This window comes from Scophthalmus maximus, chromosome 4 (genome assembly GCF_022379125.1).
Source record: "Scophthalmus maximus strain ysfricsl-2021 chromosome 4, ASM2237912v1, whole genome shotgun sequence".
NCBI classification, from domain to species: domain Eukaryota; kingdom Metazoa; phylum Chordata; class Actinopteri; order Pleuronectiformes; family Scophthalmidae; genus Scophthalmus; species Scophthalmus maximus.
In genome coordinates, this window is record NC_061518.1 from 21,841,533 (window position 1) to 21,869,332 (window position 27,800).

Here is a 27,800-nt window from a genome sequence, read left to right on the forward strand (position 1 = left end):
TGTGGGTGTGTGCATGAGTGTGTGTGCGTGTGTGTGTGTGTGTGTGTGTGTGGCAGTAGTCACATTTCTTTGGTGATCTGATATGACAAAGATCACCCTAGAAGTTACATTGCATCACCATTGGGCTGCACATCCTATGGATATTTATAAGTATCGAGGGGGAAGTCACCCACTGTGAACAGGAAATAATGTCTCAAAGATTTCGTCATGAAGCATACATACATTTTTACACTTCTCCGCCAGGGTTAGATGATGTGAGTACACGCAGGGTGATGAAGCCACGTGAAAGGGCCTGGGGAAGGTTTTTCCCTCTGTCTCAAGATAACTGATTAAACAAATGTTGTAATTGGGCTGGTCCATGAGGTCAAGATCTACAAACATCACTGTCCCCCAGCATCAAGACTTGAGATTACATCTCTTAATTGACCAGATATTCATACTTTGAAGCTCATGTTTCTCCAACTCTGTCACGTCAACCACAAATAACATCGGGCCTACAACATGAAGCAATGAACACAGCCGACATTTTGATTTCTGTAAGTTTGAAAGGTTCACAATGAGGTTTACACTACTGCCTCCAACTACTGACGTTATCCCAACCTGAGTCTCTGGAGCATCACCCGAACTCAACAAGACTTTATAATATATATTGATTTATTGTATAATCTCTGAAACAAATCCTTACGAAAGCAAAGACATTCATATACAGTTGAGACAAATACATGCCACTAGCATGTTTCTAAAATGCGTCATATTTTTACAAAGTAATATTTCTGATTAAGAGTGAAATGGTATCAGTTGTCCAACTTCACTGTCCAGGTAACTTACACTTTTAACAAAGCTACAGTGGAAAGCACAAAAATGTGTCTGTATATGCTTTGTTTTAGCATTTGGTATCAACTGACAGAATATGATTTGATTCATTTGTTAGTCTTGAGTCTAAAATCAATAAGTTGTGTCTGAGATATTGGGGATGGCATGAAATAAAACAATAATTTTCATAATTTACAATACGAACATTGCTACGACATTAGCACATATTGCAGAACAGTACTTACAAAATGATACAGTTTTACGGACAACGGTTTTAAGAAGTCACAGTGGATATGAATGTTGGGATGCAGAATACTGTTGCTACTGAGAAACCTGCTGCACATCCCTCCTCACCCTTCTCCCCAGTGGTGAGCGCTTCTTCAATTCAGGCCTGGAGATACACATGGACCATCTGGAATATTATCTCTGCCTAAAACATCATCACACGTTACAGTAATTAATTCATTAACGTTATCTGTAGAACTACCAAATACAGTAGCAACCAAAGGTACACAAGATAATTTAAAATAAACAGAATAAAAAATAAATACTTTGGAGCCATGTACATCCCAGTCCGGTTTTCCCCCACATACAAATAACTCCACCTTCAGAACAACATCTAGGCAGTGAACGGTGCAGTCCCACGGTCCTACAGCGACTCTGATTGGATGGAGTGCCAGCGGGCCGTTTCTATTTGCCCCCGACTGCACATCTCCTTCCAGTGTCCTTGTCCCGCCTCTGAAGCATCACTGCCAATCAACACATGACCCAGGATACTGCTCTTCGTGTAGAGACGGCCCTGTAGATACACAGAGATGACTGAATTAGAAATTACAGAAACAACGAGGTATTCATTTGCCAGCGCCGCAGCATATTAACGCAGACCTGCATGTCTCTGTTTACCATGTGCAAAGGATTTAGAGCATCTTACCTGCATGATAATGAATTCAAGGACCAGTGGCAGCTGACTGACGTCACCAGGGGGCAGGTCAAAGAGAAACGGAGCGTTCCAGACGGGGTTAGGACCACTGACTCCTTTGGTCTCCTTGGTACCGATCACTTTCCCATCCTGACGCAGGTTGATGACAACATAGTGGTCTGTAAAACACGGTCAGGATTTTTTTTTAATGTATATGGGATTTTTTTCTATTTAGGAAATAAACATTAAATTGATTACTTCTGCATGGGTCAACAAAGGAAAAGGAGGAACAAAATAATCAACATGAATATTTATGTTTTAGGTTTGTGCCAGTCTCAATAAATTAATGTACACTCACTTCAGTGTTGTGTTTTGCGTTAACTTCACGAAAGGGAACTAGTTTTGATTTACATCCTCATAATCCTCGCTGAAAACCTTTCCACAATCACTGGTCCGAATCGGCATCACTTGCAAAATATGATTTCCCCTTGTAAATCCACTCTCAGATGCTAATTGGATTTACAAAAATTAAAAAGCAATCACTGCCAGATAAGAATCATGCCTCTGCAAAGAGAATTCATTATCACGGCATTTAATTTTTTATAAGAAACACAACACTGACCAGTTGGTCTCAAACTGTGTGAAACCAAAACATTAAAGTTGTTTCATTTTCAGAGAGGGTCCAGTTTCCCTCCTCTCTTCACCAGCACCATCACAGCAGAGCCTTAAATCAGATGCAGTGAGACGTGATACAGACAGGAGGGGAAATGACACTGGGCTGATCGGTTCCTAATCTGATTAAGCTACAAGCCAATCAGGGATCCGGTCTGTGTGATGCCGGCTGGAGCAATGGAGCAGAATACAGTCGGGGGCAGTATGAGCAGTTTACATATCATCCAAAGTGTCCACGTGCCTTGCAGCCTACAACACAACAGCAAATCGCCACAACACAACAACATATCACACAACACAACGGCGGTCAAGTTTGATTTGTATCCAACTCGAAACTAACTTCACTGCGACGTCCCAGGCCGGTGTTATGGCGTGACTATCACGAACTTAACGGAGTGATAACGCAGTGAGGGCAATACATATTGTAGCTCCTACACAGTCCACAGTACCCTTCCTCTTCAGTGTCCGATACGTACCAACCATTTCTGTTTCAGTCTCTGACCAATGCTGTCGTGTTGTGTGATCTGCTGTCGTGTTGTGTGATTTGCTGTCGTGTTGTGTGATCTGCTGTTGTGTTGTGTGAATTTCTGTTGTGGTTTGCACTTCAGGGCCACCGTACTACAGTACAAGTATACGAAAATTACACCAATGTTAAGTATATATTATATATTAAGCATACTACTAAGTATACTAATACTGATAATTGCAAAGTGCAATGGGGAGCTCACATCATCTATCGTCAAGAAAATAAACAAGCGAATGTTGAACTATTCCAATTTTCAGAGTTACATTTAATAATGAAAAGTCTCATAATTCACTAATACAATATTCAATATGTTAACATTTGTAGATGCCAGATCCAATACTTTGTGGCCATGTGAATAGTGACGGTTCTTTCTCAGAAAAGCAAACTCCCAAGCTATAAGGGAAAATAATATGTCTTTCTCAGAAACAAAGGCAGAGGTAGTTTTTGTGGTGTCCCACCGCTAAGGAGATTTAAAGGTTTCTACCTTTAACAACTCATATTGCTGTTCACGACCTTCTTCCCCTTCTTCGTTTTCTACAATCTTCTCCAGTTCAAGTAGTTGTAGCCACTTAAACATAACCATACCCTAAGAGGTTGAACAATTATATTTTTAAAGGCCTATTTTGCCAGCTTAGCAGGTCACCCTGCATGTGTGTCAACCAGATCAGATCACAAAACACATATACTGGGCATTTAGACTATGGACCATTTATATTAGGACTTGCTGGTCTTCACCTGCAGCTCCTGGGATCCGCGTGAGCTTGGCCAGGTTCTCCGCCTTTCGGACCATCACCTTGATGCGCTGGGCCAGCGTCTGGTACTGCAGCAGGATGAACAGTTGGCCCAGAGCCCGCGGCACACACACCGAGCTCTTCCTGCGGCCCAGCGCTTCGAGAGAACTCACACTCTGAGGGTGGGAGGGAGACAAAAAAACAGAGACATAAAGAAAAAAACTGTGAGAGATGGGGGGGAAGTGTTCTTTCACCCAGCATCTGTTCCCTCCGTCTTTTGCGGGGCTGGGAATGAGGGGAGAGGAAGAACCAAGAGAATGGAGCAGATTCAAGCTGTAAGTCTATGTCCTCTAACCCACACTCATGAATATGTGTCTAAATATTGTCTAAAGGATATTTCCATAAGGACTTTTTCATCCGTGGCGCATCATGGATTGACTCATCTGCGTTTAATCTGTGTCACAATTTCGATCGCTTACAGTTGATTCGTCATGGTCAACGTAAAGGATTTTGTTGCCGATGTGACGACACGAGCTAACATAAAAGATGTTAATGCACTGAGGCACTTCGGTTAACGGTAGTCGCAAATGTGTAACGTGATTTTCTGATTTCATGTCGGGTCACATTGGCTCGCATTGTTCGGGGTCCGGTGCTACCGGCTGAGTGTGAGCCCGCCGGCGAGTTGTCGAGGCCGGGCAGCGGAGTGTAAGGCGATTTTTTTACCCAACAAGTGGGTTTCGGTTCACTGGCTCTGTCTGTCACTTGCACTTCGCCTCAGAGAGAGTCGCTCACACTTACACCGCCTTTTTAAAGGAAGAGATGTCAACACACATTGTCAAGCAAACCTTCAAGCGACAAACAGAGATTTGTTTTTCAACCTTCCACCGAACTTGAGCTTCTAGGCAATTTTGTTCATTTACAGACTGTCCTTTAAATGCTACCCCATCACATACTGTATACGAGCATGATAGCTTACTGCTGATAACCCCACAGAGTTATAAACTGTGTTGCATCCCTATAGGGCTCCAAGATTTGAGGCTGGTTCATGAAATTCTTAGGTACCGCCTTCTTAAAAAAAAATCTTTCTGTTAGCTCAGGCACAGCACAGCTGGAAGTAAAACATATGTTTAATAGGACGGCACTACGTACGATATCTCGAGTTACATAATAGGACCCAACAAATGATATGAGTCATCCAATGTTCTCGAAAGGGGAATATTACAATGCTTCTCTAACTTCTCCCTGTGGTTTTACTTCGTTTGACCTTTATTTATGTAGCAATCATTGACTGAACTTTCGCGCTCGTTCATACTTGCAACTCAGTACACAGATTTTTTTTAAAGATTCAAACCTTTCAGTCACAGATGTAATAACCTCAAGGCTGCTGCAATCTGCTCATAATACAGGGAAATAAAAGGTTGTGGTGATACTGGTGGTTGAACCCTATAATATAAATGAGACAACACCGATTTACTATGTATCCAAATCACCTTTTTCCTGGCCTGGGACACAGACGAATTCTGGGAGCTCATTTGATGCATTTGAGTATTTTGTTATTTTTTTACTCTTCTATCATCAGTCTAGATTAAATATTTAGAACAGGATACGCATTCTTAATTTTAATCATATGCCCCTTGGCTGACGATAGAAACTGAAGTTAGTGGACATTTGCTTAATGCAAATCGTCCTGAAAATCAATAGCAGGAATGTTGTGATCGGGTTCCCCTCGAGCTGAAATGCGCACTACTCGAGCCGCTGTAATTCCAGGCCCACGAAATGCCTAAATGACTAATGTAATGCCGATGAATAATTCTCAATACCCCAGCTGGTCCATTTACACTGACCACAAAACTTGCTGTTTTATTCCAGGAAGTCCGTTAAAGGATGGAGTCACTTCTGCACAGCCCTCGTACGCTCACCCACTCTTTAAACAATTATCTGAATTGCTAAGCAACCCGTGCTCTTTTTCCGGCAACCTCCTGCTCAACATCCATGTGTGTGTGTGTGTGTGTGTGTGTGTGTGTGTGTGTGTGTGTGTGTGTGTGTGTACACTGGACTTTTAACTTTACCGTAAAAGGGCAGAATAGATTGTGGCCGACTCACCACGCACTTCTCTTTAGCAAAAACCAAAATGACATACTGAATAAAATTTCCACTGAAACATCGGGACCCCTCCCATTAAAAGCCTGTCATTAATGCCCTCTGGCAGTGTTTCACCCGAGCCGCTGCAGAGGGCACGGGGTGGGTGCTCCGCCAAATTGCTGTACTCTGCTTGTTTGCTCTGCAGTTGCTAACAACAATGTCAACATGACAAGCAACAGTGGAAAACTGGCTAATGGCAGAGCTGATTAGATGCTACATTCCTTCATGGATAAAAAATGATTATGTGCTATTTCTAGGCCCGTGTGTGTAGTTCTATCAATCTTTTAACTCAAGATTTCTGAAAGACATATAGTTCCAAAGTGCCTGTAGTCAGTAGCCCCAAAATGAGTTTTAATCCTACAACCCGAATTCAGACACACATAAAGCGAAAAGTCCAAAGAGGTTTAGTTTATACGAGAGGACTTGGTGGGAGACGGCCATCTGAAAAACTCAAGGACCTGACCCAAATACCTACCAGATCTCAAAATCGGACTTTTTGAACGTCCAAACTTCACAAATGTAAAAAATCGTAACTTGTTTTTCCGGCGCCATCTTGGTTTTTTGAAACCAGAAGTAATGCTGCATCCACGGCCCAACACATACCGTGATTTGTCTTCTCTTTAACCCTAAACAGGACCATACTTTACTCAATGAACATCAAGCTGTGTTGAAGAGGACTTGAACTAGAGATTTGAGACCATAAACTCCTCAGGAAAATGTTTACTGTCGTTATCAATCAACTGAGAGGTGGAGTCGTTTTCTCATAGACTTCTTTAGAAACTGACTTCTTTTTGCAACCAGTCGAGTCGCCCTCTGCTGGTCGTTCGAGAGAATACAGGGGGACTTCAGCATTGGCAACATGTTCCGGACCCGGTGACTACCTCCATTTTTATATACAGTCTATGTGAAGTTGCTGTGAAGTTTGCATATTCTCCTTGGGCCCGTGGGGTTTTCACATGTACAGTGTTGGGTTCTCACTCACTGTCCTTGGCTCCGGCTCAACCGCGACCCTCGAGGATTAGGTGGTATAGCTAACGGAAGGCATTCATGGATATCAAACTATACATATCACTTCGGATTCTGACTTCTGTGGCCTTCCCAGTTCTGAAATCAAGTTGTGACTACAAGCATTTTAGTCAAGTTGTATTTAATCAACAAGGTTCTGAGATGCTGCTGGTTAAGGCAACAAGCGCTGCGGGCTTTTGGAGGCTGCCTTTCGGCTCTTTTGGACAATTTTTATAGGTTTCGACTGCCCAGTTGCTAATAGCCAGGGTTTGGGTCAGAGGACCTCTAATCTGCAGAATCTGTTTTGACTGGACTTTTGTCTATTCTATGGACTCCTTGTTTTGCTCTTGAAAGCTCGACGTGTAACGACATCAGATATAATCACAGTGTACCTTTTTCAACTTGCTCTTAGGTGGGCTGAGCTGCCTGGTGTAAGTGGTGGTGACGTCAGGCTCCCAGTCCATCTGCTCGCAGGGCAGCTCCACCTCGCCCAGTGCAGCCTCTCTTAGGCCTGAGAAGTCCCTGCTGTAGACGGCCAGTCTCAAGGTGCATGTGCGCAGCTCCTCTGCAGAGCCCACCTGCAGCACGAAGCTCTGACTGTGGAGGTCTGGGCTGAGGCTGCGGCGCCGAGAGGCACTCTGCTGAGGAGAGGGGCAGAGGGGAGGGAGGCTGGCTCGGACAAACACCCCACTGCGTCGTCGGCTGGCCCCCGAGAGCCCCAGGATGCTGACGGCCAGGGTGCCACCGGCCGAGGAGAAGAGCAGGGAGAAGTGCAGGAGAGGAGCTGGCTTTGAGGGGATGGAGAGAGAGTGAGAGCCGTACTGGGAGAGAGAGGGCTGCTCCTGCTGGGGGGGAGCTGCCGCAGCAGCCGCAGTCAGTCGGCTGCTCTCACTGTAAAGGAAACTTTCACTGCTCACGGTGCTTCGCCGACCCGTCGCCCGGCGAGATTTGGACACCAGGTTCAGCTTAGTGAGGGAGGGCAAAGAGGCCCTGCCGTGACTCTGAGGTTTTCTGGGTAAGCAGGGGACAGCCGGGGAGCTGAGGCGCCGCATTGGGTGGGAAGATCCAGGAGACTGCGCCAGCGCAGCTGATCTGGTAGGGCTGGGGTCAAAGGGCAGAGCAGTGAGGTCATCATCAGACGGAGAAGAACTGCTCTTAGCAGGAGGAAACTCCAACACGTCTCCATCCAGCTCCTCATACTGCTGCTTAACAGGCTGCGTACGGGGAGTAGGAGTCAATGTCACAGTCACCCTCTCATGGGGATGAGGAGACAGGAAAACTGCCTCCTTGTCCTCAGACGAAACACTCTTCCTTCTGCGACAGCAAAAGACACAACCGAGAACCAGACAGTAGCAGAAAACCGCCAGACCCACAGCCAGCAGGATCTGCAGGTGAACTAGACAGACAGAGGAAAACAAAGCAGTCAGGACTAAAAAACTGTGTCAGTGAGATCAATATGGAGCACGAGAAAAAGTGAGATGGAGTGGATCTGTGAGTGATCATGAAATAGAGAGAAAAGAGAGCGATAAAGATCGTCACAAACTGACCAATCAAATCCCTTTTCTGCCTGTGAGCGAACATGTCAGAAGGAAGAAATTGGCTTTCAATGAAGCCAAAAGTCGTTACGAAAGATCCTAGGACATCGGACTCTAAACATTATCTTGTTGTGTCTGCACTCTTGCGCGCTTAATGAGATTAAAGAGGAAATGCCTCGGGCTCATAAAAATCATAATTTTATAAATGGTATTGTCGCAGCCGCTGCTCTGATCCAAAGCAGGAACAGAGAACGTGAAATGCATCGGTGTCAATTTTCCAGACAATCACATTGTGCGTGTGCGTGCATGCGTGCGTGGTCTGTATTCCTACAAGACAAAAATAAACTTTACCATTAAAAGTTGGATAGAAATGCACTTTACACAAACAAATCATACCTTTCATACCATCTTATTCAAATATCCTGAAATCAAACCAAGCATTTTACATTCGATACCTAAAATAAAAAAATCATGAATAGTGTTTCAAAATAAGGTTCTGTGGGGCTTTGACAACTTGTCTGCAGATCATTACGAGTTACCAGAGAGACTGCAGCTGTTAAAGCACGACCCTGATGCTCGTGCAATGTCCCATAATGAGGCTGTATTGAGATGACTCATCCATCAGACACACTGGAGGATAGTGGTGAAAACATGGTTGGAAAGCTGTGACCTTTGGGTGGCAAACAACCAGCAATCAGAAGGAAAATCATTGACAGAAAAAGGCGGTGTGTTTTTATTGCTATGTAAGACCCTATACGAACAAATGTACACATAAAATCCATCACTTGTGAGGGAGGAATGCGGTGTTTTATTTTACTCATAATTCAATCTTAAATATAGGCAATTAAGTTTAGGTGAACTTTAGGAACAGATTTGTTTAATAAATGGGGTAAACACTGCAAAAAAACAAAAACAACAACCCATAAATCTCATATGTCTGTGTGAGTGTGTGTGTCCTCAATAAGTGCCATAGGTGAATCCTCACGCCACTGCAAGAGACTCATCGGGCGGTAGTAGCACACTGCAGGAGGTGCATCCTCAAAAGGATTGAGCTCACTACCAAAGCGAGTGGCGTGCTAACTGTCAGTGCGGATCCATCTCTGCCTCCATAAAACAGTCCGCAGCTCTGCAGCCTGCATTAACAGATGAAAGTACAGGCGGGCTGAATGCTGCAGTGGATGTTGGGGGGGGGCTGGGGGGAAGAAAAACTGAAGGGGAATGGCTCTAAAACATGACTCAGGCCGACCAGCCAGTGGACCCCGATGATTCCAGACCATATGAGGTAATCCTGAAACACGAGATGTGCCGATTCGGCATCTAATGCAGAGGGATGAGTCTCTATTTTGTGCACAGGCTGCCGGTAAACTTTTAACACTTAATCATGCATGTAGGTGATAACGACGTGGGGAAATTGCCAATGCGAGTTCTTTCCAGTTACAGTGTGGAGCTTATTCTAACCCCTGGCCAAAAAAACAATCTGCTCTGTTTGTTGACAGAACCCTCTCGTCCTTGTTCACGCAAAGTTATCTAAAACAAACAGGATTGCGAGCAGCAGCCTCTCTCCAGTTAATTAAAGCCTCTGCGGCCAGCGCACCACGGGAGAAACGAGCACCGTTATGATTTGTTCTCAATAAAAAATCTCTGCCTTCTTTCATTCTGCTGTACCTGGGGTGGCCTGTACAACGAGAGCAACAACTTAAAACAAAGAAAAGACCGAAACAGAAAGGAGTGAAAGTAAGAAGCACACAAGCACAAGGAAGATCCAAAAGGCTCCCTACCTCCCAGAGTGTACTGCGACATGGCCCCACACAGTTCGATGTGTGAGTCGAGTCAGTGCGAGCGCTGTCTATGAGAGCGCTCCACTGCCAGTGACTGCGCAGGGACCTGAAGACTTCCAGCCAATAGCTTCATCGGGTGACTGAGCGTTTGTTTCAGTCGCAGGGAGGCAGAGAGGCTCCACTGGCTGAACGGCTCAGCCTATCAGCGCCGCGGAGCCCCCCCATCATTTTATTAGGGTAAATATGGGTCTATTCAGTAGCTCCTACATGTGCGATGGGGCAGACACCTTCACTGTATTATGCACCACAACAGAACAGTTGAATCTATAGCAAAGAGTTGACCTTGAAAGATGGAAAAAAAAAAAAAGGTAATTAAGTCGTGAATGTGTGCATTTCCTCCTCCACATCCACTACAAGGTTTTATGGACAAACAGAGAGTGTGAGTCACTCCTCACCACATGCACAGAGTGCACAAAGACCTATACGTTTGTGAAGATGCCTCGGCTCTTTCCCTCCTGTTCCATCTTCATTTGCAAAATGTGGTTTACAGAGAACATCTCGTTCGGACTGAAACAACCCCCTTTTTCACCCCCTAGAAAACAATCTGAGCCGGTGAATCATCACGCTGAAGAGCCGGCCGACAAATCAGTGTGTTTTCAATTCATTCTGCATGAGCGTTGCAACAAAGACAAACTTCATATGAATATAAATGCAGACTGTCTGCAAGCAAGATCATTTCACTTGCTACAAACAACATTTGTGCATTTCCGTCATACTGCCTCTGATTTCTGTTGGCAATGGAATTGTTATATCATTTTTATACATACAAAAATACTTTTTTTGAGAAATGCAATTCTACACAAACTACCTTTTTTGTCAACATAATGAGGAAACTTATTTAATTAACATAATTGGCAATGCTCAACATCTTCCACATTGAATGTGTTTTCAAAGTGCCTTGAATTTGTTGCAATTCAATATCCACTAAAGGTAACTTCAGCATGTTCAGCTGCTCACAACACTTCAAAGTCTTCACAGGTACGTGTTCTATTCATGTTAACACTTGTAGTTGATTATGGTCCGGTCGTTTGACAAGATTGACACACCACTTTAAAGAAAAGATGACACTTGATTTTTCTTAACAAGTATGTTTTTGTGTCAGACTGACATTGGCTTTGATTACAATAGAAGTGAGAATCTGTTTTTTAGGGCAGTACATTCTAAAATGATTTTTTTTTTTGTATGCATTAGAAAAAGGTTTTAGAAATGATGTCTATTTTGGATTATTGTTTTGGTTTTGTGGTCTGCACCTCAATTTTCACCAGCCTTGTTTCCACCACCAGCAAGAAAGAGAGACACATTTAGCAGCTAGATGGTGAGAAGCTGTTTTCGGTAGATAGATATTTGTTCAAAAGAAATGACTTGGTTGCTTATCTCAACACCATGTCACGCTCCTTAACCTGTGAAAAACACAGCATGTCCCTATGGAGCTCCTGAACCTGTAGTGGAATTGCACCGTTGTTGGCAAACAGAGTGATCGCACATGAACCGTGGCTCTGCTGTGATTTAAATATGGCCGTCCTCGGCCGCCCCCTGTAATCTCTAGATTAAACCCAATACCACCCCGGGTCACGTCTTTTATGTTTTTTTAGCGCGGGCAGGTCTAATATCAACTCGTTGAATGTACAGATGAATGAGCCAGCATTTAAATGATCTTCAAACAACACAATCAAACTGCTGGAGATGATGGATTTCATTCTGGGATTCGCCTGTAGGTTTACAGGCAGTGACAGAGTCGGTTAAGCAGTCATCACATTACAGGAATTAATATCACAGAATAATCATAATGCTCACATAATAACGACAACTCGGCGTTATTCACCTAATATGAAGAATAAATTTTGATTTTTTTTTCTAAATTAATTATTATTGGAATTGAGAGGATTATGTTAATGTTCTTACTCTTGTAACATTATAATATAATCCTACTTTTCTTGTAGAATGTCATCATTAGCAGAAAGTTTGATCACTCAGCGTTTATTCTCATTTGCACTGCTACAAGAGCCAGAGTTCTGTTTGTTATTTCATTCCTTTGCTTGATTGGAACTAGTTTATAACTAAAATAAATCAGTTCCATCTTGAGGTTTACAGTCTACATGGAACTCTTCATCAGATGCTCATGAGGAATCTGGTAACCAGATGACTGGGAAACTATATTTCCAGTTTTTCAACTGTTTCTTCAGTGGTTGTGTACTATTTCATTTGCAGTATATGTGTAGAACTAGTTGTAGTACACATTTATCATATTTGTATTTGTTCTGCAAAGAAAAAGATCACCAGAACGCTATTAACATGCGTCACGTGATAAAAGTCCTCATAACATTTGATCAGATGATTCCAGCAACTTACGGTTTGTTTTGATGGGAGCTAACACTGCGGTCGTGGCCCTTTCAGAAGATTTGTAGTGCGGCCTGGAACGTCAGTGTCTTCTCGGAGACTCTGTACAACATGTCCATGATGATAAATCCAACATTGAATGACTCTGATGATCATTTTTATCTCGTTTTCAAGACGTAAAAGGCTCCTGTTGTTGTTAGCGGACTTCTAGCTGTCCATCTTGGATCATTGACCAATCAGAGACTTTGTTACAGTTGTGTACCAATCAGACGCTGTGTTGTCGACTGGTGGAAAAAACCAAAGATTTTACACTGAAAACAGGACCTCTCACTCCACCTGTTTACTCCTACTACTACTACTACTGACACTCGTGTGTCACTGCAGACAGGAACTGCTTTGCAGAATGGCACAAGATACTTTTAGGGTTAAAAAAAAAATCCAAGGACTTTGACTTTAACTTTTGTTTTGCTTTAGTAAAAATGTTTTTAATTTGTTTCAAAGCCATATAGCCAAGGCTTCATAGAGCAGCTTTCAAGAGGGGAAACTCTTCATCATTTTTGTTTGGTGTGTCATTATAATGAAGGTCTGTGAGATTCAATTTCCGTTTTGTTTTGTTTTTTGTCTTTATGGTCGTACAACTATTTATACATTCATCTGATATCACTGAAGCATACATATTCTGATAGCCTAGGTTGTCCTGAAAAAAAAAGATGGATATAACTTGACTGTACACTACAGGGTTGAGGTTTGACAAGCATTATTACAGTAGGTGACGTGGCGAACCAAAAATAGGAAAAAATGGCTTATGGGTTGAAAGGGTTAACACTTTCTTCACCTCTCCTTCCCCGAATCGTCTGCAGTAGGTCAATATCTGTGGGAAGTTGGAGACCAAATCAGGAGACAAGCTCTTCTTTTTTTTAAGTAACAACTTGCTGTGGTACATAGTTTTAATCTGCTTTGAAGTTAAAGTTGAACTAATGCTGGACTTTGTGTTAATATCAGCTAATAGCTATAAATGCCATGCACATGGAGATCCAAGATAGTCCAAAATGAAGTGAAATTTAAACAAAAGACCCACATAATTGTATTATTACATCATGAAAATAAAAGTATCAACCTCTAGTATCAGTGAATATTTGGAGCCACTATTTGAGCATCGGGACAATATTTCTAGAAATCCCAGTCCAAGTCCGAAACTTGTAAATAAGCAGAAGATTGATTGAGTGGTAATCACTAGAGAGGATAAGAAAAATAAACATATTTAGCATCTCATCATTCACAGCAGCAGCTGATCGGCAGCACTTGCAGATACAACGATTCGCTCACAATGCATTGATCATCTTCACCCATCATCAGAGCAGTATAGGAGTATGAGGACAGTGCACTCCTTTTGTTCTGTTCCATGTCATCCGTCATGGAGTGTCATGAGTGTTGCTCGATGCAGCTCAGCCACCTGTTCGGATTTTTAACTGCAGTGAGCTTCCAGCACGTGTGCTGCTGCAGCATCAGGAGCATTTCTGGCCAACTTACAGTCAGAGCTGCAGTCTGCAAGCACACACATGCGCACACACACACACACACACACACACACACACACACACACTCTGTTGTACTCGCCAAGTTTTCCGGAAATACAGTAACATTTATGTTTTGAGCTCTTGTGTTGCTCAGGAACAAACACGGACATTAATGTTAAACTTACAGACTTTCAGCTAATCTTACAAGAAGTTTTTCCACATAAATTAGATATTAGATATTAAATATTAAATATGATCTAATCATTCTATTTAAAGTAAAATAGAATGATTGAACTGTAGTCCTTTCTGAGGTTATAAAGAGTGAACTATCACAAATTAAATCATTGAATATTACTATACAGTAACAAAAGAATAGGAATCAATAGGTTCTCTTGATGACAGAAGACGGTGTGTTTAAGTGATATGGGACATTCAACCATAGGCTTGATGTGAGTAGACATCAGCATTAAAAAGACATTGTTATGATTTGATAGCATGTGTGTTAAAGGGTTGGGTTAATAAGTAAGAAAGAGCATATAAACTGTAATTACTATTTGTGTCCCATTCAGTTATGAGCCTGCACTGCCATCTGCCGGAGGCCAGAGGGCAGTAAAGTAACATTCATATTATTATTTTGTTTTTTGTTGTTGGTTTTTTAGACGGTTTTATGGTTTCACATGCATCAGAAATGTTATGAACACGTTTAAAAGCTCTGCAAAAATGTTCAGCGGGAATAAACACACATGTCATGTTGAACAACTGAAGTACCTGGTATCATCATCATCATCATCATCATCATTATATACTCATCTTAGTTAAGAGTGGGGGACGAATAAACAGGTTTTGTAATCTGAATCTGAACATAAAACTGTAGAAACATTGCACATAAATATTACAATCGGTTAAAAAGTTGTATTTTGCGGTAAATGATGGGCGGGACAGAGGGGATCCATCCAATCAGAGACGAGCTTTTCTTAGGTGCGGAGCAGCGTAGCTCAGCATCAGTCCAGTCTCCGACTTCTCAGGTGAAGATGAGGCTCCTGTTTCAGATGTCGTGTTTATTATTTTTATGCCTCGACAGTTTGACCAATGCGAACTCGACATTACCGAGGATGATTTTCACGGACCAAGGTTGGGACAGTATTTCCTTTTTGTCTTTTCCTTCTTAAATATCTGTAATGATCTGTGATCTGTGTCCTTCGAAACAGTGAAACAGAAGAGGATAGAGCACCGTAGACAACTAACAGTAATAGTCGTTGAAATAGAAGCAGGTTGCCAATTTATTAGCGTCTAAAGAAAAATAATGCTATGGATTTTCTTAATATTCAGACTTTCTACTCCTGAGCAGGAAGATACATAAGAAGTGAGAACTCTGAAGCAGTTGAGTCCTTGTCACTCTACCATGTTCAGAGGGGAATACAAAAAAGAAATGCCACATTGCTAAATAAATAATTTCAAAATTGTAAATTAGTGATTCTAAAGTGCATTTCAAAATTGTAAATTAGTGAAAGTGCATTTCATTCTAAAGTGAAGCGTCAGTTGCTGTTAATTTAATGGATCTCCTCTTGCTTATTTGTTACATGTTTCGTGGAACAACAAGGAAAATGACTAAAGAATAAAAAGCAGCCAGTGGGTGAAGTGGCCCAAAGTCTGCCATGGAGCTGCAACAGTTAATCTATTAACCGATTAGTAATCCATTACTAAATTAATCGCCAACTATTTGGATAATCCATTAATCGGTTCAAGTATTTTTTATGAAAAAAAAACATCATCTTGGAGTTTTGGGGAAACACGATTGACATTTTTCACCATTTTATGGACCAAACAGCTAATCAGTTAATTTAGAAAATAATCAACAGATTAATCGATTATGAAATAGGCGTTAGTTGCAGCCCTGGTCTGCCAGGCTCAGTCTGCGCACACAGCTCAACTGCACTGCGGCTCAGTGTAATCTTCAAAGTGCCGGTCTGGCACTGACACAGGAACAGCACTTTTGTGGCATCTCTAGGAATTTTAATAACAACAGGAAGCTTACGGCTCAGGGTCCCATTGACAGCAGAAAAAACAAATAGATGCCATTGGACAACCACCGCGAATAACAACGGAGCATGATGTATGTATTTATACAATAATACCATTTGAAGCTTAACGTCTGCTGTTCTCATCTGTTTCATGTAATTTTGCTTGATAATATATATTATAGGTTCTGGGTTCGAGTCCCAGTTCAAACCAACCAGGGTCTTTCTGTTTGCATGTTCTCCCCGTGTATGTGTGGGTTCTCTCCTGGTTCTCCAGCTTCCTCCCACAGTCCAAAGACATGCAGAATGGGGTTAGGTTCATTGGAGACTCTAAATTGACCGTAGGTGTGAATGTGAGAGTGAATGGTTGTCCGTCTCTGTATGTGGCCCTGTGATAGGCTGGCGACCTGTCCAGGGTGAACCCCGCCTCTCGCCCAATGTCAACCCCCCCCCCCCCCCCCCCCCCCCCCCCCCCCCCCCCCCCCGTGACCCCTTAAATGGATAAAGCGGTAGACGATGGATGGATATATATTATTGATTTTTAAGTCAATGTTTCACGGGTTTCTGACATCTTATATACCAAATTGATTAATTTATTAAATAAACAACAGATTAAACAACGCTAAAAAAAAGCCAACTGGCCTGTCGCAGCTCTGTGCGGCTGCGCTGCACCAAGCTGTGCTTTGAGTCATGTGCTAACATCATTTGCTAACAAGCGCCGAACACGTAGCACAGTTGAAGTCTATCGTAGGACTCATTATTTAATATGTGACCTCTATCATGGTGCCACGTGGAAATTTTTGAGTATTGCAGACTTAATTGCAATTCATCGTTTGGGGACACTGTGTGTTTCCTGACAGTTTGAACCAAACTTCATGGTAATCCATCTGGAGTTTCACTCAGCATCATGGTGGCCCTTAGTCAGCAGCTCGCCACAGTAGTCTGGATTCGTCCTGCGCGAGTGGACACCCAGTGGACATGCACAGCCTTGTTTATCATTCAGTGCATTTTTGTCTAATTGTAGAAGCTGCGGTTAAAAGGTTACCTGTACCTGGACACCATGCACCCGTGCGGATTCTCCTGAAAGGACAGTCGGACTCGGTCACTGCTGCAGGAACGACACACCTGTACACATACAACTTTCAACACCCTCAGACGGTAGAGTGAAGCTGCACGTCCGCGGGGGAAATAAAAATGACTCCACTGAATATATTACTTTACATTACAGTGATTTGGAACAAAGTTGAGCGCCCTGCTCCGTTTTCTCTTCCCAGGCTCCTGTGGAACGGAAGGTGTCGTGGAAGGAATGCATGGACAGTACTCCACAAGAGGTGAGCAGTGTAAAATGACTTCGTAGCAAACAGAGCAGAGCAGGTGGGTTTGTGAAAAGGAATAGTCGAAGGGAGTGGATGCTGATTCGGGAACAGGGAAACCGTGGATGTCTGAAGCAGAAGTATTTAGTAGAAGAGCTCAACATTGAGGAGACTTCCTGGTTCGCTACACAGATCAACAGGTTCGCAGTGTTCGGCGTCCCAAGGTAGTCTGCCCATCGCCGCTCTCTGTAGTGCATTTAGCTTTGAGTGATGTCGGCAGAGAGACTTCAGCTGCTCGATGATTGTTTGGGCTTGCCACAGACGAGATGACCCTGCGTGGTGCGCGAGGAGACTCGTCCTAACAGTTTCTCAGGGGAGGATAGACGAGAATTGCACGACAGGTCGGGCCGATAGACAGTTACTCCTCCTCTTCTCTTCCAGGATTGTAGCTATAACATCACCGTGGTCCACGAGAGGGAGGCCAACCAGGAGGCGTTTGTGTGTGGCACCAACGGCAGAGAAACGCTTTGCTGCACCATGGTAGGACACAGCAGAGATGTAGCGGATGTGCTACTGAGAGTAGGCGGCCGTGCTCCGTTCTGATCACTGTGACCAATCACTTCTTTGTGTCATTTCTTACAAACAACCCACTAATACTGTCTGAAGAAAAGCAACGTTGCTGAAACACTTCCTACTTTTTATTTTAGATTCATAAGTCAAAGTGGAGCTGCCAGTGATGGAGCGTCAGGGGCGTATATTGTTCTGAGAGTCCCTGTTGTTTTGTTTTTGTAGAATATGTCAGCGCGGTCACCCACGTGCAGCACTTCAGATAAAATGCGGAACATAGAAGAAAGCATTAGGGCATTTATCATAAAAGAAGGTGAACCATCTGCACTCATGGGTGAGTTTTAATACACACCTTGGACGTTTCTAAAATCTGATGACTTGCTGCTTGCTGATTCAACAGTTTTTCCATAATCACTTGAATGGCTTTAATTCAATTGCATGTTATTCGGTTACATGTCTGCTGAATGCTGTTTTAATCCTACTAACCCGCGTTACTCAGCTCAGCGCTTTCTAATGGTTCCTTCTTCTACTTGCACTGGTGCTTCCTGCTTGTGCCTACCAGCCACTGGCATCAAAACCAATACAAACACCCTGGCGTCTCAAGTGTGAACCGGTTCTTGCTGCAGCGATGCATGCGATACCTTGAAACGTATAATTGACTCTCTTCTCCCCCCGTCTTTCCAGAATCAGCAGAAAGTGCAGACCTCTACATTACACACTCTGGATCTCAGGAGTATGTTGGCATCCACAAGTTTGGAAAACACAGAGTCGGACCAGCGCCCACTGGCAAAGGTACTTGTATGGAGATTTGACTTTGTGCTTATTAAACTGTGTTACCTTCATACTTAAGATAAGCGGCGACTTTGTCTCCAGAGCAACACTTTGTGGGTTTGATGCTGAGCAGACGGAGAGACGATTCCTTACAGGACAGGGTGTATGCTTTCTATAAGGAGAAGAACAGTGCCAAAGACATGGACGATGACATGTGGCTCCCTTTTGTGACCCAGGCTTGCATGGTAAGGCCATTAGGATTAAATAACTCTGACAGACATTTTGTACGGATAGAAGTATTGTATATATAGAAGTATATTTGCTGTAGACCAAAAATTGCGTTACGTGCACATCATGAAGGAATTGTTGACGTCAAGTCTGTGCGCTGCTTCTAGGCAGATATTGGCGGGCCCAAGAACATTCTGCAGTTAAGGTGGACGTCCCAGATGAACGCCAGGCTCTTCTGTGGAGACCCCGACGCCGGACAGCAATTCTCTGAGCTGGTGGACGTGTCCGTGGTGCACGCCGACCAGTGGCAGGATACCAGGGTTTATGGTCTCTTCAGAAATGAATGGTAGGACTCGTCGTCCTTCATGTCAATTTTAAGAAAGGGTTGAGAATATATTGGCTTGAAAAGAAAGACACAAGTCAAAAAGAATTTTTGTCAAAAGTTACATCAAGTGCAGTAAAAACTTCAAATCAAATGTTATGCCTTTATTCATTTTGTTTTTTTAACTTGACTTGATAACATTTTTTCAGCCACACTATGAGGTGTGACTGTTGTTTTGTCCCCATGTGATACAGTTAAGTCACCTTTAATGTGCGACAGTTCAACCAAACCAAAGTGCATAGCTGCATTGCGTTGCTTCCGTTCTTTTGGGGGCAGAGTTGAGAACAGTTCCTCTTTCTAAACTCGGCACGTCTGCTCAGTTGTTCTTCTTTCTTGTTTTTGTTCTTTTTATTTTATTTACCCAGCATGGCTAAAATGTTTACTGACCTCACGTATGTCTCGTGTAGCTGCAGATGTCTCTGTGCCGACCTGCTGACCCCCCGCGTCTCTCTCTCTCTCTGCAGGGGCATGAGTGCTGTGTGTGTCTACACCATACACGATATCGACGACATCTTCACCACTTCCCCATTCAAGGGCGTCAACCCTAAGGACAAGCCTAGGAGGGTATGTGCCATTTAAACTGATCAGAGGTGAAGAACAAAACGACGAGGCCCGTCACAAACCATTATTTTGGCTGCAATCTTTTAAACCATGTATTTTAAATACACCTGAACAGGCTCCGGTTCTGGATGAATCCAGAGTAATAACTAGACTCTGATGCAGTTGCGTATAACTTTATCACCTAATATGGTTTAAATGTCATCGTCAATCTAAATTTGATGTAAGGAGCCTTCAAATAGCTTAGGTTCCCCTTTTGAGGGTTCTTGTTTTAAAGACTAAATTAAATTTCTGTGGAATCATGGAATAAACAGTTTCAAGAATAATTTGAAAGATTCCAGGCGGCCACCATTGTCACTGTTAAGTGCACATGTGCTGTGAGAGAACAGAAGGCCTGGCAAATTTTCTGAGGGTCAGTTGGGCCGCAACAAAAAAAACAAAAAACACACGATTTCTTTCTTCAGTGTGTCAAAGACAGCACAAAGATTTCTCCCGAGATCCTGAGGAATGAGAAGACGTCGGAGATGCAGCACTGGGTCCAACCCGTGAACAAGTCTGGCCCACTTCTTTTTAACCACCACAACTACACACACATCTACGCCGACGGCTCCCTGAACAAGAGGGCCGATCCCCTCACGGTGCTGTTTCTGTCGCTAGGTGAGTACTCCAATGTTATGGATAAGGGAAATGGATGCGAAGAATGCCGTCTTATTTGTGCACAATTGAGGATGATGACTTACAGCGGTTTCCTTAAAAGGAGACACATGATGCTCAGATAGAACCCATCATCTGGTGTCAGCATGGGTACAAAGGACTGAATAGGACTGGGTTGTGCAGCAACGGTTGGTGTTGGTGGTTCGATTTTCTGGGTTTACTGGGTCCAACCAATACCTTTCCCGGAAAGATCCCACAGTCAACAGACTCAGCACAAAATCGACCTTTTACACTGAATGCAATGAAGTAATGCTGTGCAATTATGTCGGCGGCCTAAATTCGACCAAACCAAATCTTCCAGAATTGAATCTTCCTGGAAAAGTTGCCACTCCATCCTGTCTTCTCAATTTAACTCGCCTTGGCCTCTTTGATAATATAATATGTGCATAGCAGGAAGGGAAGAAAAGCTCTTTTGTGTGTGTGCGTTTTTTGGAATGCTTTGTCATTGACTTCCAGAGAGGCCTGAATCCAGGCCTTTGGTTTGGTTTTAGGTTCATTCTCCTTTCCCAAGAGCAAACAAACCATGTGGAATTCTCTCAAGAGAAATGGGAAATTAACAGTTTTTATTTCACTTGTGTTTTGTATGATGTGCCATTGCACTCTTGGCCTTGGTGGCCACTCGTATTGAAACTAGACAAAGAGATTTAAGGCGGTTCAAAACATGACCACGACACTATTACAGTGGTGTGGAGATGATGGTAAAGTCCAGACTGTAAATAAACCAAGGCATAATATAGTCCAGAAACCTCAGCTCTCCATGTATTACTCATATGGAGTCATGGGGTGGAAGCAGGGAGTGCTGAGATCACAGATGGATCCAAGCAGCAGCTGCAGTGTCCGCCCTGGAGCCGGTTAACCGCAGTTGAATGATGAGACCCAGAACAAGATGGCGCTGCATTCATTTCTGTGGAATAAGATGGGAGGAAAGGAGACATGAGAGAGGGATGAGTATTTACTCATCTTTCCTCATTCCTCTGTCATCAAACAGATAATGGAGGCATTCATAAACTGATACAGACCAAAAGTCAGACCTTTTTCATCGCTGAGTACCGCCCCTTCAACCACAGAGCCCACGTCCTCAGCGTCATCCTCCATCCCTCGGTGAGTAAATCACAACTCCCACCACGGCACAAAGGTGGGTGAATCAAAGAGTATAGTAATAATAGATCCACAGTGAGTGAAAGGGCTCTGGTAGTTCAAAACACAAAAGCTTTTCCCAGGGTATTGGTCAGTGTTGGCCAGATACAGTTATAAAACCTATTGTACCGTCTGTGTATCCTTACAGAGGAAGCTGTATTTGACCACCAGAAGTGAACTGGTCCAGCTGGATGAAGAAAACTGTGCCAAATATGGAGACAGCTGCGAGGAGTGCGTCTTAGCCAGAGATCCTTACTGCGGCTGGAACGGCTCCCACTGTTCCCCGGCGACGCGGTAAGACCACCAGGCTCTGACCTTAATCCAAATCCACAACGTACATTCTTCACTTTTACTCAATTGGAATGGCATGACACCGGCGGCACTGTGCACTCAAAGCTTTGCTCGACAGCACGGCCAGTGGTCAAAAACTACACACGATCCCTTTAGTTCAGACACAACAGCCCGCCAGAGGTACAGTCAGACACCGTCCCACAGTTTGTACACAGTATCGAGCAATATGGCACTTGTTTTGAGCGCTGAGTCATCAGAGTTACGGTAAAGTGACCGAACCAGCTGACCAACTGCAAACTGCACCTGCTCAAATTTCCTCACCTCCAGTATGGAGCAACTCTGATGAGAGTGTAAACCATGTTACCAAAATTGAGCAACATCTGATACTGACCCCGCCCTCGCTGTCATACAAGCCACGAGCAACCAAGACCGTCACAAGATGACATTTTGAATTTTGCCGCATGAATACATCAATGATTTTATTTCAGGCATAGAGCCATGGTTTGGCAGAAAACATGAGTTGTGCTTTACAGCATCATGCACACACACAAAGCACACAGTGCAAGCATAAGACAAACAGAGAAACAAGCTTCTGCTTGAATTTCACCAGATATGAGCATAAGCAGATGAGTGTCATGGGGTTAGGTTGCAGAACTGCAGTCACTTGACTGAAGTCCCTTTGTTAACCGGGTTTGTGCAACGCAAGATTCCCTTTAGCAGAAGAAAGCACCTTTTTTTCTTCTACAGAACGGGTGAGAAATCTTCCTCATTATAGTGACAACAATTTGCAATGGAATTTTTTTTTTTTTTTACATCACAACAACTGCTCACTTGTTTTCAAAGTTCTGTGAAGCTCAACTCCGTACAAAGAACCCCCAACTGGAGAATCAGCTTCTCACCCCCCCCCCCCCCTTATGGACCGTAATCTTGAACTAAAATAACATACTTCTCTGAGTTTGAACTTTGCTGGAAAGATTTGGTAATAATCTAAATACACCAGCAAGACAAATGTGTCACAAAGGTCCAGTCGTTTTTAGACAATTTAATGGACAGGGCATACATTTGAGTAAATGTATGTTGTAGACATCACTAATATCTCTGTGTATCTTTTATTCTCTGTAGAAATTCGTAATGTAATACTTAATCACTTATCATATACACACCACATGTGAATAAGGGGAGTACCGACACTTTTTTCCATTTCAAGCACTAGGGTACTTTCAGTTCCTACCACCCACACACTGCACCGATCAGTACGTCTGCACCCACATCACTCTGTGATCACTCGGTGATGTGGGTGATGAGTGTGATCACTATGATCAGCTACTACAATGCATCATGAAACAACTCGACTCCACATTCACAATTGGATCATTGCCTCTGCAAGGAAGGAAATGATAGTGATATGAGTCATGGGTCACGATTACCGACAGGAAGCCTGACTAAGACTGATACCAGAAGGAAGGAAAGTGAATGTCTGCTTTAAGCAATAGTGAGATTAGCAGAGGTTCTTTCATGATGCCGCGGGGCTGCCACAGTCCCCATAAGCATGAATTTTCGGTAAATTACCATGAAGTGATGACAGTGATGAATGTCAGTTGGTGTGGATTTTATGTGGTATGCAATAATTTTTGCCCCGATTTCTGAGTCGCATGATTCTTTTTAGAGCCGGGCGATTTCCAGCTTCGTCGTGCGTCGTTTGCCGCGCAGTGAAAAGCGCGGAGCGAGCAGAGAGGAATTCCTCCCGACCTGAAGTCGGACGTTCCGATTAAATGTCTGAACGTCGTGTCAGAAATTTGGGGTCGGCCGACTTGGGCCTCTCGGCCGACTTGGGCCTCTCGGCCAGTTGAAGCAGAGCCACCAGTCGATTCCTCGTACCCCCGTGCCTTTGTCAGATCAGATCAGTCAAAACGCACGTCAGGACCAGGTCTGAACAAGGGCGCCGGTTTGCTAACACTCACACTGTCGTTCATGCAACCGGCAGATTTTTCTAACCGAGATGTGTGTTTTTTTCCTCTCGGACAGGGACACACTGCAGAATGTGGCCACAGCGAACCACACGGCGTGCCCCGGCCCGCTTCAAAAAGGTACGAGAAGGTCTACGAGTTTCCTGCATGTTTAAAACCCAATCTTGGCTGTTGAAGAACTCTATGTTTTTGCAGTACTTTTCAAATTTGTCCCACAAGAAGCGACCTGCTTAACTATTTTTCAAAAGAGAGAGTAGAGTAGTATATTTCCTTGTGGTTGTTGACGTCGGCATTATTATAATAAAAACGGCTAAATATAATCGTTCTTTTTCCGCCCACTCTTGCTGAAACCACACTTCCTTTCTGAAACTAAGGGACCCTGCTGCTCACTTCTAGTTTGACAACGTGTCAGGATTGATTGAATCGACCCGCCGATGTGAAACCGTTACAGAACCGCGCCGACGAGTCGCGTCCGTTCCCATAAACCGTCCAATAAGTTCTGTCGCTTTCCCCCCGACTGCTTGCTTTCACAGTCCTCTCTGCCTTTTCCCGCAGTTGGTGGCCCGTCTCCGCCCTTTTTCTTTTAAAAGCACGGTTCTCTGAGACCTCATGGACCATGTTGAAAGTGAAAAGGACTTGCTTTTGTCTGAGTTTAGTGTCAACGTGGAAAAAACCATGTGCTCCTTTCAAAGAGGAAAGAGACTTCCACCATCTTTAAGACACAAAATAGTCCGTCAAACTACTTATAATATATATACTAACCTACTTCTGCTTCTAATAGTAACAAAAATGACACCACCTTACCTCCATTTTTTTAATAATGCAGATAAAAACATAAACAACCTTAAAATGGCACTGTGAAAGTGCCCCTTTGTCCAGATCAGTGCCAAAATGTATTGGCTTCCGTCGTGGCCCATGTCGCCTCCTTCCACCAAGTTTTGTGGAGATCATTTTCATGGTTTTTATCAAAATCCTGCAAACAAACAAACCAAGGGACAGGAGCGAAACCATAACCTCCTTGGCGGAGGAGAGAACAGGTCAACTGCGGTGCTCTTGAATTAAAGGGAATTGCACAAAACTATTGCAGTGAGGGAGCTGACTCGCATCCGCATACAAGGGAAATAAGGGAAAGGAATTCATTCCTCAATCTAAAGATGACTCACTCAGGTCCATCATGTAGTGAGTCGTGTGCAGCTCCCTCCTCCGGTGCTGCCCTGCGAGTGACCCCGTGACCAGACCCCTTGTGAGTAGAGACTGCCTATTTGTAACTTGGCTATTTTGAATTTGTATTTTTTTAGACAAATCCATATCCAGTGGATTTTCTGACAATGGATTTGTCTTCTGACGGTTCCAACAACACTGTTAAACCACGCACAGGAGCAGAAGTCTGCACTGGTGCATGACTGATAGAAGCATGCCAGGAGGCAAACTGAGAGGGCATTCAAATCTACATGTAAAGCAGGCAGATCTTTACATATGTAATGGCTGAACGGCTCAGTAGGAACAAGGGAGGCTGTGATAACTCTTTTAATAGCATAAAGCTGCGACGAGGCTGCCTGCCAAATATTATGTGACACTGTGAGGACACAATTCGACCGTCCTCATCCAACACGCTCACCTTTATCCCCAAACGAATGGTTAAGCTCAACTCTACTAATTCCAGTTCAGAGTGTTTCTGTGAAGTCTGATTGTAGCCTTTGTGTCCCTTGTCCGGAGAAACCTGCAAACCCCAAGATATGGCCACTTCTCAGAAGTGTGTGATATCTTGCACTTGTCACATCGCTGCCAAAATGACTGTCGCCCCTTGATATTTGGCCCATCTCTCAGAAACACATTCAAAACCACTTCTTTTTTTTCTGCCTTCACCATTTCCCAACTTCTGCCCACCCTTTTTGCTGATGACACACCTCATCATCATATGATAAGCCTTGTTAAAACCTGTCTTTAAATATTACTTCATAATCAAACACGGCTTCTCTGTTCCGCAATCACTCATCGGTAGTTCTGCTTGTCTGACTGATGCACAGATGACCATCCTACCTCTGTGTCCTCCACACCGGCGTTAGATGCGGTCGTAAAGCAGTAACACACCTTAAAGACTTGCCACATCATCAGGTGAACCAACACGTCTTAGTTCCCAACTTGTCCATTGCGTCCCGGAGGAGGACGCAGAGCAGCACTTAGTGGAGCAGATACCTCCCTGGTAGAATAAAGAAAACAAAATCAGCAGGCTAAATCTAACTACATCTTGTGTCTGTTTTCTCAGTTTTTAGACATCCCATCACTGCACGTGCAGATGACAGCGTGGACAACGTCATACTTCCCTCTAAGTCCAAGTATATCTTTCTGTGTCCCATGTTGTCCAATCACGCCCAGCATAGCTGGCGTCACCTGGACCGCTCCAGGCCCTGCTGGTCAAAGGATCAGTGGTGCCTGCTTCACATCGACGGCATGAGTCCGGAGCATGAGGGACCTTACATGTGCGTGTCAGAGGAGCTGGGCTTCACCAAAGTCCTGGCACGGTACAATCTCCGGCTGGAGGGCAGGGCGGCGGGCCGGTCGCCGAGCCCACTGGTCTGGGTTTGTCTGGTGGCTGCTCTGATTACGAGTTTCTCCTGTCAGTCCTGGTAGGCTTCCAGTGAAGGGTGATGAATGATAATATTGAATTAAAGCCGAGCCCTTCTCAGTGTCTGTACTCCTACACTAACTTGGGCTGTAACAAAAATAATAATAAGATAAAACTTTATTCTTTTATAACTATAATTATTTAAGTTATTTTAACAAAACTATTTTTGTTGTATTTTGGTTCTTACATAGTCATCTTCATTAAAATGTCTCTAAATTGTGTTATATGCAATTAGCCTTCGCCTTTGAATGCATCATTTCAGCTGAGCCATTTTCTGTTTGTCAAGTGAAGAAGGTAACGCCTTGATATTGTGAAATACTGCTCAGATGTAGAGAGGACAAAGTTGAGACTTCCTCTTTTTAAAAAGCTGCTGTGCCTATTTCTAGTGAGTGAAGTGTCTGGAGCAGTGGTGACCCCTGAGGTGCCTTGCAGGCACCGTGCTGTTGGTCCAGCGGCCGCATCTTGTGACGCTGGCAGACGTTTGAGCTCACGATGTTGTTCACTGCTGTTCAATGTTTCATAACTTTGCTGCTTTCGATGGTTTTTCATGCAGGAGGTAAGCGATCGCTCAGTGATTTTCTCTGATAAAGTATGATAATAATAATAATAATAATAATTGAATTTATAGAGCACTTTTCATTGCTAATGACTGTCGTTTACATCTGGGGTTCATTGTTTTGTGTAAATGTGTGAATAAATGTCACGCTTTTTTTACTGTACAAAAGTATTTTGGGAAACATCCTGTCGTTTTTTTTTTCCTACCAGTTCAGTTCTTCCAACCTGACAGACCAGAAACACCTCATGATTTGCTTTTACCGGAATTGCACCACCTGGCTTCCTCATTCATTTTAAAAACAATAACCAAAAACAGGAAGAAGAAGAAGGTGTTAAGTCTAAATGTTAATTTGACCAACTCCTTCACCCCTGAAATAAAACCATGACCGGTGTGAAAACCCAGAAAGGGCTGATGGGAAGACAACTGTCATTGTGACATTTCCTCTGCATGATGTGCAAGGGACAAGTTGGCAAGTTGTGGGTGAAGCTTACTGGAAATCCACTCATGTACGAAAGAGTGGAGACGTGAGCGAGATTCACCACAAATTCTAACTCTTATGTGGTAGATGGCTGCACGGTGGTGTACTGGTTAGCACCTTCGCCTCACAGCAAGAAGGTTCTGGGTTTGAATCCCGGTT

The 27,800-nt window shown here is 43.6% G+C and overlaps 2 protein-coding genes and 1 long non-coding RNA gene across 4 annotated transcripts; 1 reads left to right on the top strand and 2 right to left on the bottom strand.

Moving 5' to 3' along the window:
* Window positions 1-636: 636 nt before the first annotated feature.
* On the bottom strand, window positions 637-12,737 carry LOC118302769 (synaptotagmin-5). The gene is made up of 6 exons (XM_035629195.2): window positions 12,531-12,737; window positions 10,122-10,463; window positions 7,201-8,204; window positions 3,666-3,837; window positions 1,745-1,911; window positions 637-1,612 (listed from the first exon to the last, which is right to left on the bottom strand). Exons 2-6 carry the CDS (start codon window positions 10,141-10,143, stop codon window positions 1,463-1,465), a joined length of 1,515 nt encoding a protein of 504 aa, XP_035485088.1. The 5' UTR covers window positions 10,144-10,463; window positions 12,531-12,737; the 3' UTR covers window positions 637-1,462.
* A 2,268-nt stretch (window positions 12,738-15,005) lies between these two features.
* On the top strand, window positions 15,006-27,334 carry LOC118302347 (semaphorin-7A-like). 2 transcript variants are annotated; one of them, XM_047331421.1, is made up of 15 exons: window positions 15,006-15,166; window positions 17,078-17,211; window positions 17,328-17,384; window positions 17,808-17,906; window positions 18,159-18,267; window positions 18,618-18,725; window positions 18,807-18,949; window positions 19,100-19,278; window positions 19,779-19,878; window positions 20,337-20,529; window positions 21,575-21,687; window positions 21,872-22,017; window positions 24,040-24,101; window positions 26,009-26,096; window positions 26,248-26,387. In XM_047331421.1, exons 1-14 carry the CDS (start codon window positions 15,067-15,069, stop codon window positions 26,065-26,067), a joined length of 1,602 nt encoding a protein of 533 aa, XP_047187377.1. In that variant the 5' UTR covers window positions 15,006-15,066; the 3' UTR covers window positions 26,068-26,096; window positions 26,248-26,387. The 2 variants fall into 2 exon arrangements, with proteins under 2 accessions (XP_047187377.1, XP_035484301.2); XM_035628408.2 differs by lacking the exon at window positions 26,009-26,096 and having other exon boundaries at window positions 26,248-27,334.
* LOC118302348 lies at window positions 21,130-26,378 on the bottom strand. The gene is made up of 2 exons (XR_004790518.2): window positions 26,073-26,378; window positions 21,130-21,490 (listed from the first exon to the last, which is right to left on the bottom strand). It is a non-coding gene; the product is annotated as an uncharacterized LOC118302348 (long non-coding RNA).
* Window positions 27,335-27,800: the final 466 nt, after the last annotated feature.